This window comes from Temnothorax nylanderi, unplaced genomic scaffold, assembly GCF_030848795.1.
Source record: "Temnothorax nylanderi isolate EJ_2023f unplaced genomic scaffold, tnyl_v1.0 TNYL_tig0323_pilon, whole genome shotgun sequence".
Lineage (NCBI taxonomy): Eukaryota > Metazoa > Arthropoda > Insecta > Hymenoptera > Formicidae > Temnothorax > Temnothorax nylanderi.
Window position 1 is genome coordinate 61,051 of NW_027249385.1, and position 16,965 is coordinate 78,015.

Genomic DNA, 16,965 nt, shown 5'->3' on the forward strand with positions numbered 1-16,965 from the left:
TAATTACATAAATGATTTTTTCATTACTTTTAAATAATTAAGAGACACAGTGTATCGCGCCTAGTGTGGGAAGGGATATTTTATTCATCTGCAATGTCATAAAATATATTTTATTCATAAATCAACATCAGAAGGGATACGCGAGACATAATAGACGAGCCAAGTCAGCCGACGCGCTAACGCATACGACTTTCGATGAACCGGCTATGGCTACGCTACGACTCGCGGAAGAACGAGACATCCGAGTGTATGTCTGCACTCTTCTACCCGCCCGAAGCTGGCCGAGCCGCCGCCGAGCGCCCAGCGCACACGTACACGGCTCCGTCAGGTGTGTGCGTGTCCCCCACCAGGCGCGCAGGCAGCGGGCAAAAACAGCACCATTGGCATCTTGAATTGTGGCAAGAAGTCGATATAGCTTTAGGTAAGTAAAATTCAGCTCTTTACGCAGTAGATGTACATAAATATCACTTCTTAATCATGTCTTAAGAAATTGATTTCACACTTTCGGCAAATAGAATAGGGGTTGGTTATACATATATACTATCAGTGAATATCGTAATATCATTTTCAGGTGTGCAGACTGGGTGGAGTCAGAAAACATTCAAATCCTTAAGAGATCGTTTCGTAAAATTACTCACAGAGGAAACAAATTCAAAACGCAGTGGCAGTGCCACAATGAACAAAACCAATTGGAAATATTTTACGCAGTTGGAATTCCTCCGTCCCAGTGTAGAATATAGATCGTAAGTCCCTTAATTACCGTATACAATCATAGAAAAGGGTACAATTGTAATTTGTACATTGCTTTTTCGTAATTTTCTTTACTTTACAAAGACCTCAATGTAAAAAATAAATCTGGGAAAATTACAATGTTTGTGTCTGAAAATTACAAAGTATAGTGTCTGAGAGTTATCTATGTGTTATCTTATGTCAAAAACTTATCTTTCTAGATTATTAGTAACGTTTAAATATTTACACAACTTTGACTAACTTCTTGAAAAATCTTTCCTGAGAGAAAGCAAAATAAATGAAAAATGTACGTACACTATGTATATTTTTTAATTATAGGACCATAAGCAGCCTCTCGAAAAATAAACGTCCCAGTGCTGAAGTAGAAGCATCGGAGGCAAGCTGTTCTTCCAAAGGAAAAAGACTTAAGAGTCCCCAACATACCAAACCTTTATCAGAGCAATTTGAAAATTTCTGTAAGAAACAAATGGATCCAACTATACCCGATCGGATTGGGTCTTTTCTTCTTTATTTAGAAAATGAAATGAGAGCACTCCCAAAACAAGCTGCGACAAAGTTGATACGAAGAATAACGATGTCTCTGATAGAGGCTCAGGATGAGTTAGCTTTATAACGAAAAAGACCTTACCTTACTTTAGTTTATAACAAACAAGCCAAACGAACCTTTTATATATTTTTATATAGCATTTATTCTTTTTTTTATTTTTTCTACTTTTTATTTTTTAATTTTTCTACTTTTCTACGACTGTGATCATGTATTAGGCGGACTTCACACCTTAGCAGAAAAGCAGGAAGCAGGAAAGCAGAACCCAATCAGAATTCTCACTCATAGTAAGCGGTATGTAATAGTATATACCAATACATACTGCTTACTATGAGTGAGAGTTCTGATTTGCTTCTGCTTTTCTGTTTTTCTGCTAAGGTGTGAAGCCGGCCTTAGAGTACAAACACTTACATAGCATTTTTTTTATTTTTTTCTATGATAATAACCTTACTGTATTAGATATGTTACTCTATAGATTATTGAAAGTTATGTATATTCTATAGTGTACGTGTATATTTTATACTAAATATGTAATTGTTACATTTTTATACTCTTCTACGACTGTGATAATGCATCAGAGTACAAAACAGTTTTGAAAGAAACTGAAATTTAAGACTGTATAAAAATATGTTCAAAATAAACTTTAATACGTATAAATGTTACAAGATTATTGCCCGTATTTACAATTATATAATTTTGTTTGCTATATTTGCCATTGCCAGGGTACAGCTCCTTCGGTCATAAAATAGTCGGCAAATCGATCTCTGATCTCAGATGCTTGTCTTGAATAATTAGTTGCACGGGCACCATGATAATCCTCAATTGCACCTGCTAATGGTATATTTTCTCGCCACGCACCGTTCGCTATGATACCATGACAATCCATATGATCTGCAAAGTTGTTGTTACAGTAGCAATCCCTTGTCATCATAAAATTGTGCAAGCAAACAGTAGCTTGTACAATTGATTCGGTTGTAGCTAGTGATGTGTTCATAGGCTTATGGTAGATTCTCCATCGTGCTGTCATGATACCGAATGCATTCTCAACTACTCTTCGTGCCCTGGACAATCTGTAGTTGAAAATTCGTTTTTCTGGAGTAATGTTTCGTCCTGGGTACGGCCTCATAGTAAAGGTGTTCAGCTGAAAAGCTTCATCTCCGACGATTACATATGGAAATGCGTACGAGTGTGCTGGGTCAATAATATTTAGAGAAGGCAAGTTCATTAGGCCTGCACTAAATCGACGACCCATTTCGGAGTTTTTGAAGATACCTCCATCACTATGACGACCTTGAGCTCCTATATCCACCATCAGAAACTTATAATCTCCCGATACCAAGGCCATGAGAACGATGCTGTGCTGTCCTTTGTAGTTGTAAAATGTTGATCCAGAATTCGCTGGAGCCTTAAAAGGTAAAAATTTTATTATCTATAAAATATTTGTAAATGTGTTAATTTGTGAAATTTTTCAGTTATTCAGCTATCAAATACAGTGCTCCAATTTGTAAATTCCCGAGAATTAAATTAATTTGTACCAATTATCTAATTAATTCACACCAATATATAATTTTGTTTTTATGTCAGATATAATAAATAAATTTAAATGGCAGAATAAAAACTGGAATTTAAGCTAGGTAAGGATAGCTCTAACACACGTTCCTTCAAATATTTATTTTTAAGGTATTTATTTTATTTTTTTTACTTAAAGTATTTTGAATGAGAATATAAATTTGGGATATAAAAGTTAAACATAATTTTCATAAGGGCAATTAATTTTAATACGACTCAATGTAACATCTTGACTCATTGCTTATGAAGAAATATACTTACCATAATGACAACATGTTTTCCATCCAATGCACCAACACAGTGTGGAAAGTTCCAGCGTTGTGCAAATTTTTCCTCAACGTATAGCCAATTTTCTTGAGAAGGAGTAAAGAATGTATGTTGCATGTTAAGCCATATGAGTTTACATGTCTCTCGAATTATTTTCGATGTAGTAGATATCCCAATTCGGAAGGCTAAAGCCGTTGACTTCAGAGAATCTCCAGTAGCTAAGTATCTGTAAAAATTTCGTAAGTAGTTATTTATTTATACCTTGTCCACTGTAAAACCATTTTACTAGCTAATCATCCTAAATTTTTAATTTACCGTATCGTTAAAGCCAAGCGAGCTTCTGCACTAATTGGCTCTCGAAAATTTGTTGTCTGTTTCATAAGTTGTGGTCCAATTAATGAAAGAATTTCTTCAAAAGTCTGTGGTGTCATTCGCATAAAATTGAAGTAAGTTTCATGATCATATAATCGTAGTTCATTAATTAAGTGTTCCCAGTTTCCGTGTGTTTTTCTAGTATAAAGTATGGGACGTATCCAGAATCGACGAATATTTTGGTGTTCCTTCTCAAAACGTTGTATTCTTTTATGAAGTATCATCATATCCATAACTTTTTTCTGCCATTTCCTTCGATAAGCTTCCATAATTCTACAAACACAATATAAATAAAAATATTGAATAATTGGAGTAAAAATACCCATTAATAATGCGATAGTTAATAATATGTAACCTAAAAAAGATTGAATATGAATTAAATTTATTTCAGATATTTCATAATATACTTACACTCTAATTCAATTAAAGCTGTGTAGTTAATTCTTCAAACGCGACTTTTATTTCTCTTATGGGTTATGTTCTGCCCGTGCGTTTATATGACGCGACGCGTTCAGTGAGAATACAATTGACGCTGTTTTTCGTCTTTCGTAGCGTTGCGTCGTGACGCGTCGCGCGACGCGACGCGCGACGCGTACAGTGGGAACGCACCATAACGCAAAGCATGTTGAGAGTGAACAAATAATAATTCGATTGAAGAGGTCAATTTAAAACATCATATAATTAATATAGTGAAATAGAGGTGTTATAATAAATATGAATTAGGCTAGTATTAATATAGTCAGTTCTCATTTTTAAGATAATCCAAAGTACAGCTTTCAGAAATTATTATGAAAAGACACCATGTTATTACACCAAAATATGCATTTATAGATTATAAAGATTGCTGATAACATATTGAAAAATTTGATAATAAAAAGTGCAAGATTACGAGCATAAAATTACACATTTTATAAATAGATATCAAATAATTGTAAGAAAAATAAATATTTTAAAACTTTCCATTTCTTTATTGATTTATTACTAATAATAAACCGCAAATATAAAATAAAAACTGAAAGTCATCGTTTAATTTTACATTTTTATGAGTCATATTAAGTCAGCAAATGTATTCCAACAATATGTATAGATATTTATTAAAATAAATGGATTAAAAATATATAATCGTATATGGTAAAGAGAAAATATAAATTACGCAGTGTGCTGATGATGTACAGTAATATATTTTTATTTAAAAAAATGTAAGAATTGCAAACAGAAGTCATCTTTCTAAATTAATAACAAGATTTTTTTTAGAAGAAAGCGTACATATTGGCCAAGAGTGGATTTCTATTATTTACGCTTTTTCTGTTTTTTATTTCTTTACTTAATTTATATAGGTTATTTTCAGAATAAAGATAATATAATTGAATAATTTCATTAGACATCATTTATGTAATTAATAAATTTTACTAACATTTTTTGTTAGTAAAATTTATTAATTACATAAATGATTTTTTCATTACTTTTAAATAATTAAGAGACACAGTGTATCGCGCCTAGTGTGGGAAGGGATATTTTATTCATCTGCAATGTCATAAAATATATTTTATTCATAAATCAACATCAGAAGGGATACGCGAGACATAATAGACGAGCCAAGTCAGCCGACGCGCTAACGCATACGACTTTCGATGAACCGGCTATGGCTACGCTACGACTCGCGGAAGAACGAGACATCCGAGTGTATGTCTGCACTCTTCTACCCGCCCGAAGCTGGCCGAGCCGCCGCCGAGCGCCCAGCGCACACGTACACGGCTCCGTCAGGTGTGTGCGTGACCCCCACCAGGCGCGCAGACAGCGGGCAAAACAGCACCATTGGCATCTCTGCATGCACCATTCTTACAAAAAATGATATTTCGCAATTCCCATAGGTACTTCTATAGAAAATCTTATATATTTTTCAAAAATCTTTGAATTTTTGTTCCAGCTCAGAAATTATAGGAGCCTTGATTCCGCCCGTTGGACGACTTCCGCAAAAAGGCACTTTGGATCAATGGCTCTGGCGCCGCCATTTTGTCAATAAAAAATTAATAAAAATTTTTTTAATACTTTAATATATAGATAATAAATAGAATTAAACCGATTTTAATTTATGATTATTGTATTTCTGAAAAAAATTATCAAAAATTGGCTTTTTTGGGACTCTAGAGTGGCGTTACCCCTTAAGGATCGTATAGAGGGGTAAAGAAAGAACAACTTTCGATTAGGAATCTATGTTTCCCGAATTAATCCTCAATCAGTACAGACCTTTGAATATATGGAACTCAGACAATATACCAATAAAATAATCGTAATGTACTACTCTTCCACTAACTTACATTTTTACACATACTATTACATTTTTAATAAGATTTTGTTAAGGCTTACATTAGTTCTTCTCTTACAAACTAAATTTATAAAAGGTGTTCGAATTGCATCGTCGTGTAATGAATGTGGTAATATGTAAAAATATGGTAAGTATTGTGACTATAAAAGAACTGAAACAATGTATTTCCCTGCGATAGGCTCATCGGCCTCAATAGTACTAGAATCTGAACCTTCATCATTGTCATTATTTGTCCAGCATGGCATCAAGTAACATTTAGCTTTCACTTCATTAATAGATACAACATTGAAATTGTTACTTAGAACGGAACATTGGAAAATACCGATGAGTGAAGAGGGGATACCAACATCATAAAAATCTTCGACTATCTCAAATTTTTTTAGTACCAATAATGTAAATTATTAATTAAAGTAACTTAAATCGACTGTAACTGGCAATATATAACGTCTTTCCGATATGAACATAGAAAAAACTGTGAGCCAACTCACTTTGTCGGATTCACACAGCACTTTTTTCGGATCAAATCGAGACATTATTAATTTCGACCATCACTTTTGGTCAGTTGATGTAATTTCTAAGTTGAATAGTTTAAAATTTTATTGCCTCGATTTGATCCGAAAAAAGTGCTGTGTGAATCCGACAAAGTGAGTTGGCTTACAGTTTTTTCTATGTTCATATCGGAAAGACGTTATATATTGCCAGTTACAGTCGATTTAAGTTACTTTAATTGTTATTCTATCACTGGCGAAAAGAGAAGTTATTATTCTGTAAATTATTAACTTCTAAAATGTTGTATATAAGGCACACTGACAAATCACGAAGAATACAGCATCTATCGCTTAAAGAATCAACACTTATAAACATGCTCCTAGTCTTCAATTTTTTACATTGAGAACCATGCATTAAAAATTCTAAAGATAAAGGACCTTCGTCGTGTCTTCCAAAACATTTAATGTTATCGGTATCAATTAAAGGTTTTAATTTCTCTCGTTCTTCTTTCTCAGCTTCTCTATAGAAAAATTGTTGCAGAGGACGATGAGGTTTTCTATAATATTTCCTGAAGAACGTTATATTATTTTCATACGGAAAAGCTGAGAAAGAGTCCAGAGGTCCTAGGCGTTCAACATCTGTTGTTAAATGTAACAATGCATGAATGTTGTACGAGAGAAAAGTGCTTTTATACAATTGAGGACATTTTTCAACAAATTTTTCAAAAGCAAGCTTGGCAAAAAGCAACAATGTTTGCGAAATCGGTGAGTGACACAATGCATGTATCGCCGCATGAAAAAGTAAAAAATGCATGTAACCTTGTTTTTCCATAACACCTTGTAAAACGACTGGTCCAGTGTACAAAACAAATTGACCACCTTCAGTTGCCTTATAATCTTTATAATCGGCCAATGATCTTGGCTTTCTCGCAAATTCTCGCGGACAATACCGTTCAATACGTTGAAGTCGGTTTGAAATTTTATCTTGATTTCGACCAGATAATTTCATTTTTTTCCATACTTTCCAGTAATCCATGCAGTCAATAGTTTTTTGACGGCACCTATACAAATCGAGTGCATATACTCAAAGGGCACTTGCGAAACTAGACCCATTGGTAAACGAGATAGTGGAGTCGGCCCCTTGTGATGATCTTCATCGTCTAACTTAATGTATTCATCATCTGTTCGCAAGCGATGATTTATGCCCATGAAAACCATTTGATTCTCGCATCGAGTACCAGTAACTCGACATTTAGAACATGGATTACTGGAAGTATGTCCAAAATGATTCAGTACCCAAGAACGTGCAGGTGCATCTGCAATAAAGGCTCGTAATTCCACAGGTATTTTTTTTTTAGAAATAAAATACCACCACTGTCAATAACTGTCAAGAACATCATCAATAAATTGATTAAAAAATATATTAATGTTTAGTGGTTTCTTTGGCCCTTTATAGATGCCTACAACTTCAGGTTTGGAATTAGCGATGTTAGCTATAGAACATTGAATCGGCCAAATTTGCATATTACCCGACTTATTTAATCTGGCACCATCAGTACTCCAATCTACTTTTATTACATCTGGAATTAAGTTCGGTGATGTTCTTTGCAAAATTCTGATAAGAGCTTTAGCAAATCCTATGTGCAAATATTCTCCAGGTTCAACTATAGAAATAATAGGGCCTTTGCGTGGAGTGTTTAATAATGTTCGTGAATCTTTCGGAAGATACGAGAAACACGGTAAGGATCGTAATGTCTCTAAAATTATATTTCCCTGAGTGTGTGTAAGATTTCCTCGTCCGAAAGCTGTCGCAAGAGATTCACAAAAAGTATTCACGCCTGCATCTAAATCGCAATCATCTTCATTAGATTGAAATGTTGCAGGTGAAATGTTCCTTTCAAGGTAGAGGGAACTACAACTCCTGACATTTATTGAGCCTACAGAAGAAATTTCACTATGTTCGCTGACATGAGATATTTGATCAAACGAACAATGGTATTCAGACACTGGGACTACACTAACATGAGAGTTATTCGCATCTATCACTGAGTTATCCAGTCGTATGTTGCGATCCTTTTGATTGTTCTGCCGCAATAAATTTAATCTCCGTAAACGTTGACGCGGTAATAACTTAAAAATCGGTTTTTGGTCACGTGAGGTTTTGAAGTTTTGTTTTTTAAAGGGACTCATTTCACTGCAATGTCGAAAAACACTTGAAAGATAATAAATTTGTAGACTTTGTGTATATATATATATATATAAGATGAGAAAAAAAATTATTTATAAAATAATTTATTCGCAAATAATTGTACAAAAAATGAATTTTTATCACAAATTTCGAGGACGTACTGTATGAGCTCGACCTATGTTTATCCACAGGCGTACCCCGTTTGGACACGTAACAATATTAGGACACCGTTCAACTGGACACGCTCAATTCGACACGTATATATTGGACACCGCATAATTAGGCTGCATTCCGATATTCACTGCAAGTTTACGTGACGTACACTACAGATTTTCAGTACTGACAGTGAATATCGGAACACAGCCTTAGACACCGCACAATTGCGCGGTTCCACATGGGTTTTCAACTTATCACGCGAACTGAGATCTACTCACACCCACCCGTGCCTGCGGGGGAGGAACGGTAGCCTTACATGTATACTGTCTATACACAAATATCAGCAAATATTATCCTGCAAATGATACGTAACCGTACAATGATAAAGATGTATGGTGTCCAATATTGTGCGGGTCCAACTGAGCGTGTCCACTTAAACGGTATCCAATCGTTATGTGGTCAAACGATTCGCTACGGGTGCTACTCTGTAGCGAAGGTTAGTTTATTAGTACTCTATTGTTCTGCAAATACATTACTTTGTTACCTTGTTATATCTTGTGCTTTTACTTTTATAGTATAATTTACTTTTCATACATTAACTATTTTCAAAAACGTGTGCTATATGTTTTTGACACGATAACTTAATGACAAAATACTTTCAATTTGTCGCCCTGTCTTCTTAATATAAGCTCTGTTCTTTTTAGGCTGTGTTCGGAAACTTCTCTCAGGTACACACCAGCTTCTGTCCTTATTCAATTTTTAGTAAGTAATAAACATAAAACGATGCTGGTGTGCACTCGAGTGAAGTTTCCAAACGCAGTCTTAGTTGAACTTCTTGCACCGTTAATCTTTACTTATTTTTCTTTCCAACCTGGAGAGAGAAAAAGGAAAGATGAACAATGTAAAAAGTTCAGCTAAAGAGAACAGAGCTGAACCTACTGATAATAAATAATTAAGTCTGTTCTGTATAGCTGAATACTAATGTACACTCGTTGTACTTAAAATGAAATACAAATATACTATTTGAAGTTTGGTAAAAGTGAGAAAGAAAATTTTATTAGTGAACTAGTGCAATAAGTTAGAATAAAAGAAAATATATTTGTTTCATTGTAACTTAAGCACTAGTTAGCACTAGTTCAGAAGTGCAGCGAAAACGAACAGGTCTAATGTCAATATGACGTCAAAACCGTTGTTTACCATGACTTTCTCTGTTCTACCTGGGAGTCGATTGTGTACTTCAAAACTTGATGAAAATGACAAAAGTGAGCGAATTTATTAGAATATTTATAATTTCATTGGTTTACATCTGGTGAATTCGTTCACTTTTGTAATTTTCACTAAGTTTTAAAATACATAATCGACCTTCTAGAATACAAGTAAAATTCGGTATTATATTTATGTGTGTAAACATATTTTAATTTATTGCTTAATTATTATATATGTATATGTGATTTTGTAGCCAGTTTCCATCCCCAATGACAGTTAATAGTCCTTGTACGAAAACAAAGGATGAAGCAATGTCACAACATTTCAACAATGACGCTAATGTACAAGAAAGCAACAGTATCCCATTATTGGAATTGGATACATTGGATATGTTGAAGTTACATACAATGAATATAAGTCCTACTAATTTTAATTCCGATACGCACAAAAATAACGACAAAAATAATCAGCCACAAAGTCCTTCGATGTTGTCTATAACACCACATCGAAGGAAGAGATCTCGATTTGCATTTTATCCAGTCAAAAATAATGAAGAACTGGAACTGTCCTCAAGTGTGAACAAACATAAGACCGCTACAACACTAGTGAATAACAATAGTGAAATTTCCGATGATGATGTGATATAAGTCACTCCTACGGAAAAAACTGTTGCGTCAAAAATTAATGAGCTTTTAAAACTTAAGAGGAAAATTCCTATAAAGCGTATAGATTTTGGGTCATGTCCTTCGCCTAAACATACTTCTACGCAAATGGAAAATGTTACATTGAAAGATAAAGTTAACATAAGTTATCTTTCACCAATCAAAACGCATAACGTGACCGATATTCAAATTAAAAAATGTATTGAAGCTCGAAATATAAATGACTTTGTTTGCGAAGACGAAACTTTTTATTTGCCTGCAGAACAAACTGCAAATAGAAATGAAATGGATCATTTCAATTTGGATGACACAGAAAACAAGCCACCTAAAAAAACACGTTATTGGATAAGTTTAATGTGTAAATATCACTTGATAATTGTAGTAATATAAATTGCTTTTATATATTTAATGAAAACATTATTTATAGACGGTCAAAAAGAAAGAACATTTCAAAGCAACTTAACACGCGATGTAAAGCTGACAGAGCAAAGTTGAACGGCTGGGATTGCTGGGAATGCAGAGAAGTAATGCAATATTAACAGTATAGTACCTAATATGAGATATGAAAAAAAGAAATATAAATAAATAAATATAAATATTTTTCTTATAAAAAAGTAATTCATGATATTTGATTTTTAGTATTATAAAATGTTGCCATTGTCAGAAGAAGATTTTAAAAAACGGATAAATCAATGCTCGCGACATCGATACAAATATGAGCGACCGAATACACCTGAAGGTATAATATTTTATTTATTATTACTTTTTTATGTTATATATAATAAATATAATCTTTTTAAAGGTTTTTAGGATGTGGAGTTTCCTGAGACATCAGGCACTTATTGACAAAATAAAAGGTGAAATGTTTCGTCATTCTGATTCTTAAGGCTTTATTGCGACTCGTAATACAAAAATATTATCATAATATGACGCGTATAATCCTTTGGTTAACGTATTAAGTAACCAAAAGTGATAACTCGTAGCTCCTTATTATTGTTTTTTTTTTAATGTATATTTATAATAATGTTAACCCTTCTATGAACTGTTGTACCGTGTGTAATATAATATATTTAATAATATATTTTGTCCTTATTTTGCTCTTGTTTATTATAATTAATTTAAATCGTGCATTTATATTCCTGTACAGGGTGACTGTCATCTTGACGTCAAACAGACGTCAAAATGACAGTCCAAATCACTATCATGATATGGGACGTTATACAGTTATATTGCCATCATTTTGATCACTCATTTTAACATGTATACTCCTCATCAATTTGATGTCACTTCGACATCATTTTTAGGTTGTTTTTACTGGGATATGCTTGAATGTTTGCTATTAAAAATAAGTAATCGTTTATACAATTGTTTAAGATAATAATAAACAATTTTATTTGCAGCTTAGGTCATCCGTCTCGCCAAATCATACCGCCTAGAAAATACGCAAATACTTCATCGTCAGAAATAGAAAAAATTAACGCAAGTCGAAATGATAATCTTAATCAGACTATTAACGTTAAAATGATATTAATCATATAAGAAATATATTAGACACTAATAAAGAAAACGAAGCTGCTGCTACCCATAGTCAATATGCTCTCCTTCTATGATTAATAATTGTCCAATTCCATTGAGTAATGCAGTGGCGCCGTTTTATGGTCCACCAAATGTCAATGGAAGTACTGAACAGTATTCAGTACCTCAAAACAAAAAAACATACACCGATTTGTTACCACTGAAGTCTACATCAGGTTTCAATGTAACTATGACTGAGAATAATTCTACTATTCCTCACTTTAGCTCAAGTCCACATGTGCATGGATATTATATTTTTTAGGACAATTATCTTCCAAATACTTCATTGTATGGATCTTTAAATCCACGAAATGAGACATACTATCATCCGGCCGCTACAATAACGACCCCACATGCAGGTCAAGCAATATATGGACTTTCCCAACAAAGTCCTTGTGTTGCAGCAACTATAAATCAACAGAATCCTATTCCATTAATACCTGATGGACGTATTCATTCAAACAATGTCACAGCAACAATGGGTCACAGCGATAATGGGTCACGAGATACAGAAATAAGGTACGTAGCTATCACACATAATATGCGAAGCATGCAATTATATATATTTACATCTTTCAATATAAGTATTATAATGTATATATTTTAAAAAATTGATATTAGGCGCCTGCACGAAAAGTTAAGCAATGTTGTCTCAAAGGAAGAGTTTCAGTAAGTTGATTCTTTTTTAGAAAAAAAATTTCTATCAGCTTTCATCAGATGATACTGATATTATTATTTTTGTTGTCAAAGGTTTTCAGTAACGGTTACAATAAATAGCATAATGTAACAAATGTAATTAATATATATATATATATATATATATATATATATATATATATATGTACTGATTGATTGACTGACTGACTGACTCATCAACGCCCAGCCCAAACCCCTAAACCTAGAAACATGAAATTTGGGGAGTATATTTCTTCCATGGACATAAGCACGTGACCCCCTAAAAAGGGATTTTTTAGAAATTTTACCCCTGACGGGTGAAAAGGAGTAAAATGTGTTTTCACGTATATTCCTCGACAGGCAACGCCGGACAGCTTAAGCTAATGTAATATAAAACTAAATAATGCAGAAATAATAAACAGAGCAACAAATTACATACGTCTATATTACATACATTATTTATAGTATCATCTGTTAAAAGCTGATTTGAAAAAATGATTTTTGTGTTACATAATTATTTCATATTTATCTTAATTAATAAACAATTACCATTGTATTCATGTAAATATAACATATACTTTTAAATTGTCATTTCAGAGACCTACGCAACGAATTGACTGAACATTATCAGTGAGTAAATGCTTTATTTAGGAATTATCTAACGAAGTGCTAATTGTAATTCTTGTTATTTGTTTCTTAAGAATAATGTGTGTGAGCGCGCGCGCGCATAATTTGTACCATATCTGTACCATTACATATAACAGATATGGTAAAAATTATGCGCGCGCGCGCGCTCACACACATTATTCTTAAGAAACAAATACCTAATTTAAGAGGAAATAGAGATCATATTTGATAGAGGACTTATGGAGTTCAAGAGGGCTGCTTTACATTTATAGCGGGACTAAACAAAAAATATAATTAATTAATATAGTTAATCTGTGCATTTACTATAGTAGCTACGTTCCGATATTTACTGTCAGTATTGAAAATATATAGTTCGTGTCACATATGTTATAGATTTTTACTGGCAGAAAATATCGGAACTCAGCCATTATTAGTAATTGTAAATAAGAAGAAAGATGATATGATTTGTATTGAAAAATCGTGTAAAATAATAATGTTTTTTTTGCAGAAGTATAAACACTAAGTTAGACAAATTATTACATAAACGGATAAATATCATGCCTCCAAAGCCACCTTCATTTCCGCTACAATCAGTGCAACAAGTAACAGATTTAATAATATTTCGCAGGAAGAGTACGAAAATGCCGTAAGTTTTTCAAAAACTTTGATAAGTAGTAGAACTCGACTATAAATATAGTAATTGAATAAATATATGAAATTACTATGTAAAATTAAAATTCATATTGTTCTATTACAGGTCCAGTATCTACATTATATTGGTGGGTTTACTTTACATGATGCAATAAAATATTGCATGAAGGAAGTAATGGCAGATGAAACCATTCGAAATTATTCGGCTTGGGAGGAGCGGGGAAATCTTCCATTGTTTGATACCAAATTAATTAAAGTAATATATGGTAAGTTACTCCGACTTATGAAATATATGCATGTATAGTACTAAATTAGAATACAAATAAATACTGATTTAATTACTTTTTGTATTATCTGTTTAATTTATAGATGCGGTGTGCATGAATTCGCATTTTCCAACACCATTGAGGGATGAATTTTTTCGAGAGGTGGGAGAGGCGGTACGTTTTGGAAAGCAAAGAAATCGAAATGTAACGAGAAGGATGAATAGGGAGGAAATAGGACGACGTCAGCGATTGCGACTCGAGGCGGAAAATTATTTACTTGGCGAACCGCAGAATGCAAACAACGATCCGAACGTGAACGATCCGAATGATGGCGTTCATAACTGAGATTCTTTGATATTAAGTTATTTATTGGCGTGTGCAGTTTGCGAAAAATATAAAAATATGCGGCGTATGTCGTAAGCCTGTTGAACGTACTATACAAGCGTACATCTCACGGTGTCTTTATCCATGTGATAAATAATCTGCAGATTCTGCTGTAAACATTTCTACTTATCATCATTATAAAGACTGATACTTTCAAACAAAATTGAATGACAGGACTCGTGTAGCATACCGATCAGCAGGTACAAACTATACAATGTTGAAACTCTCGTTAATAAAACATTAACTTCACGGTTGTCGTGGTTCTCAATAGAAAGGATTTTCTATTGAGACCACAATTCTATCTCACATTCTGTTATAATACTAACAATCGTGAATGTACATTGTAATCGTTGTACAAGTAATAGATGTTTCTATATTCAAATATATATACATATATATGGCTATATAATCGATATTGCAAAATTGTTAGTCGGTGTGTAAAACACATATGGCATGTCACAAATTTTCATATTTTAACTATCGAACGACGCAAATACAGGACGTCGTTAAAATCAGAAAAGATAGATTGTACCTGCAACGGAACGTTGCTATTTGAACGTTTTCGAGTTTACAATTGTTCCCCCAATTCCATATTTGCTGGAAAAAAAGAAACATTGTGATGTAAGATAAAGATAAAGCGGTACCATTGGACGAGTACAAATAGCAACACGACATGAAGTCTAGTCATTAGTATTATATGACGAGTAATTATGGATAAGACCGTATATATACATAAAAATGTAAGTTCCGAATATCTCAACATTTAGTTTATGATTTCGCCTGTATAACTGAATGTTCATGTGCAAAAGAGAAACGAAAGGCCCAACATAAAATGTCAAGAATTCGATATAAGTCTAGCTAAGAGAAGGGCAATAAAGTCCAAATCGTGGTTCTTGACGTGCAAATATTTGTATCAATATAGTCTGGTCTACAGCTTTTCGCAGGTACATTGGCTCAAACAGTTGAATTCTTTACTTAATAATAATTGCGATTATTCCAAAATGGTACATGACTTTTCCTTTCAGTTTGAGCCAATCTACCTTCATACTTCAGTTTTCTACAAAATTATCGGGTATCTTGTATAATTATTTCTAAAATCGCCCATAGACGTATCGCCCTCCACAGTCACTATGGGTCCCAGTGACCCGACTGTTTTTTTTTTTAGCGTTATATTCTACCTATTCGACACTTAAACCATTTATTTATATGCTCGTATCACTTGCAATATATATTTTTTTTATAATGCATTTGATATATCAATCAGAATATACTGATTGTACAAATAAATTGCTATTATGACATGTTTGTTTATACATTTATTAAAAAATCACACATGTAATAAATTTAAAAATAGCATTATGGAATACCGTTTGCGATATTTCGAAACAACACCAACAATGTTTAAAAGTTAATAGAGAATAATAAACTAAGTTTTTTTGAAATGGCAACTCATGTCAGAAAATGTCATATTTTTTGCAAAATGACAATGAGTATTGTTATAGCATTTTTGAAACAGTAGTTGTCTTGAAATTTGTTTAAAAAATGCTTCTGATTTAATTTTATTGTCATTTTGCAAAGAAAAATGACATTTCTGGACATAAGTTTCGTCTTAAAAATACTAAGTTTATTATTCTCTTTTAGCTCTTAAATATTGTTGATGTTATTTCGAAATATTTGCAGTGCGCAGCAGCAACGCGCACAGGCTGGTCAGCACGTTTTGTTGGCATTTTATCAGCACATGCAGCATTCATTATTTGACATATGTTGCTGTCATGTTGCTATTAACGTGCTGTTAGCTGCGGATGGTATACCGATGATAACAAGTTGCCTTCAAGTTGCCGTCGATTTGCAGTCAATATGCTGTTAATCACGGATAACAAATTGACAACACGAGCAGTCGTCAAGTTGCTATCACAAATCCCTCACAAATTGATGCTGTCACGTTGCAATCAATTTGCTGTTAATAGAAATATAATTCATATGAGTTCAACCCGACAAGCACAATGCTGTCTCACCTTAGCCCGAGTTTGTCAAAATTAGTTGCAGTAACGATTGTTGGCAACATGACAGCAAACTCTCTGCATTTGGCTATCTGGGAGAGGATAATTATATCGCTATTAATTCCAAGATTACAGGCTTAATAAAAGATGATGTGGCCCCTTCTAGAGCTGACTCTTCGTCTTCATTCATCAAACAAATTCAGTTGCCGAAAATAAGCTTGCCGACGTTCTCAGGAGAACAACTGGTGTGAGAGAGTTT

General features: G+C 33.3%; 2 protein-coding genes and 2 pseudogenes across 2 annotated transcripts; 2 read left to right on the plus strand and 2 right to left on the minus strand.

Annotated features, from left to right (window-relative positions):
• The first annotated feature begins 249 nt into the window (after window positions 1-249).
• Window positions 250-1,951, plus strand: LOC139781226 (uncharacterized). The gene is made up of 3 exons (XM_071720057.1): window positions 250-421; window positions 572-743; window positions 1,069-1,951. The coding sequence occupies exons 1-3, from the start codon at window positions 250-252 to the stop codon at window positions 1,361-1,363; spliced, it is 639 nt and encodes a 212-aa protein (XP_071576158.1). The 3' UTR covers window positions 1,364-1,951.
• LOC139781222 (uncharacterized) lies at window positions 1,921-4,113 on the minus strand. Its single transcript, XM_071720055.1, has 4 exons — window positions 3,914-4,113; window positions 3,446-3,775; window positions 3,125-3,356; window positions 1,921-2,699 (listed from the first exon to the last, which is right to left on the minus strand). The coding sequence occupies exons 2-4, from the start codon at window positions 3,769-3,771 to the stop codon at window positions 1,998-2,000; spliced, it is 1,260 nt and encodes a 419-aa protein (XP_071576156.1). The 5' UTR covers window positions 3,772-3,775; window positions 3,914-4,113; the 3' UTR covers window positions 1,921-1,997.
• Window positions 4,114-6,566: 2,453 nt separating this feature from the next.
• On the minus strand, window positions 6,567-8,506 carry LOC139781228 (uncharacterized; annotated as a pseudogene).
• On the plus strand, window positions 8,494-16,007 carry LOC139781235 (uncharacterized; annotated as a pseudogene).
• The last annotated feature ends 958 nt before the right edge of the window (window positions 16,008-16,965 follow it).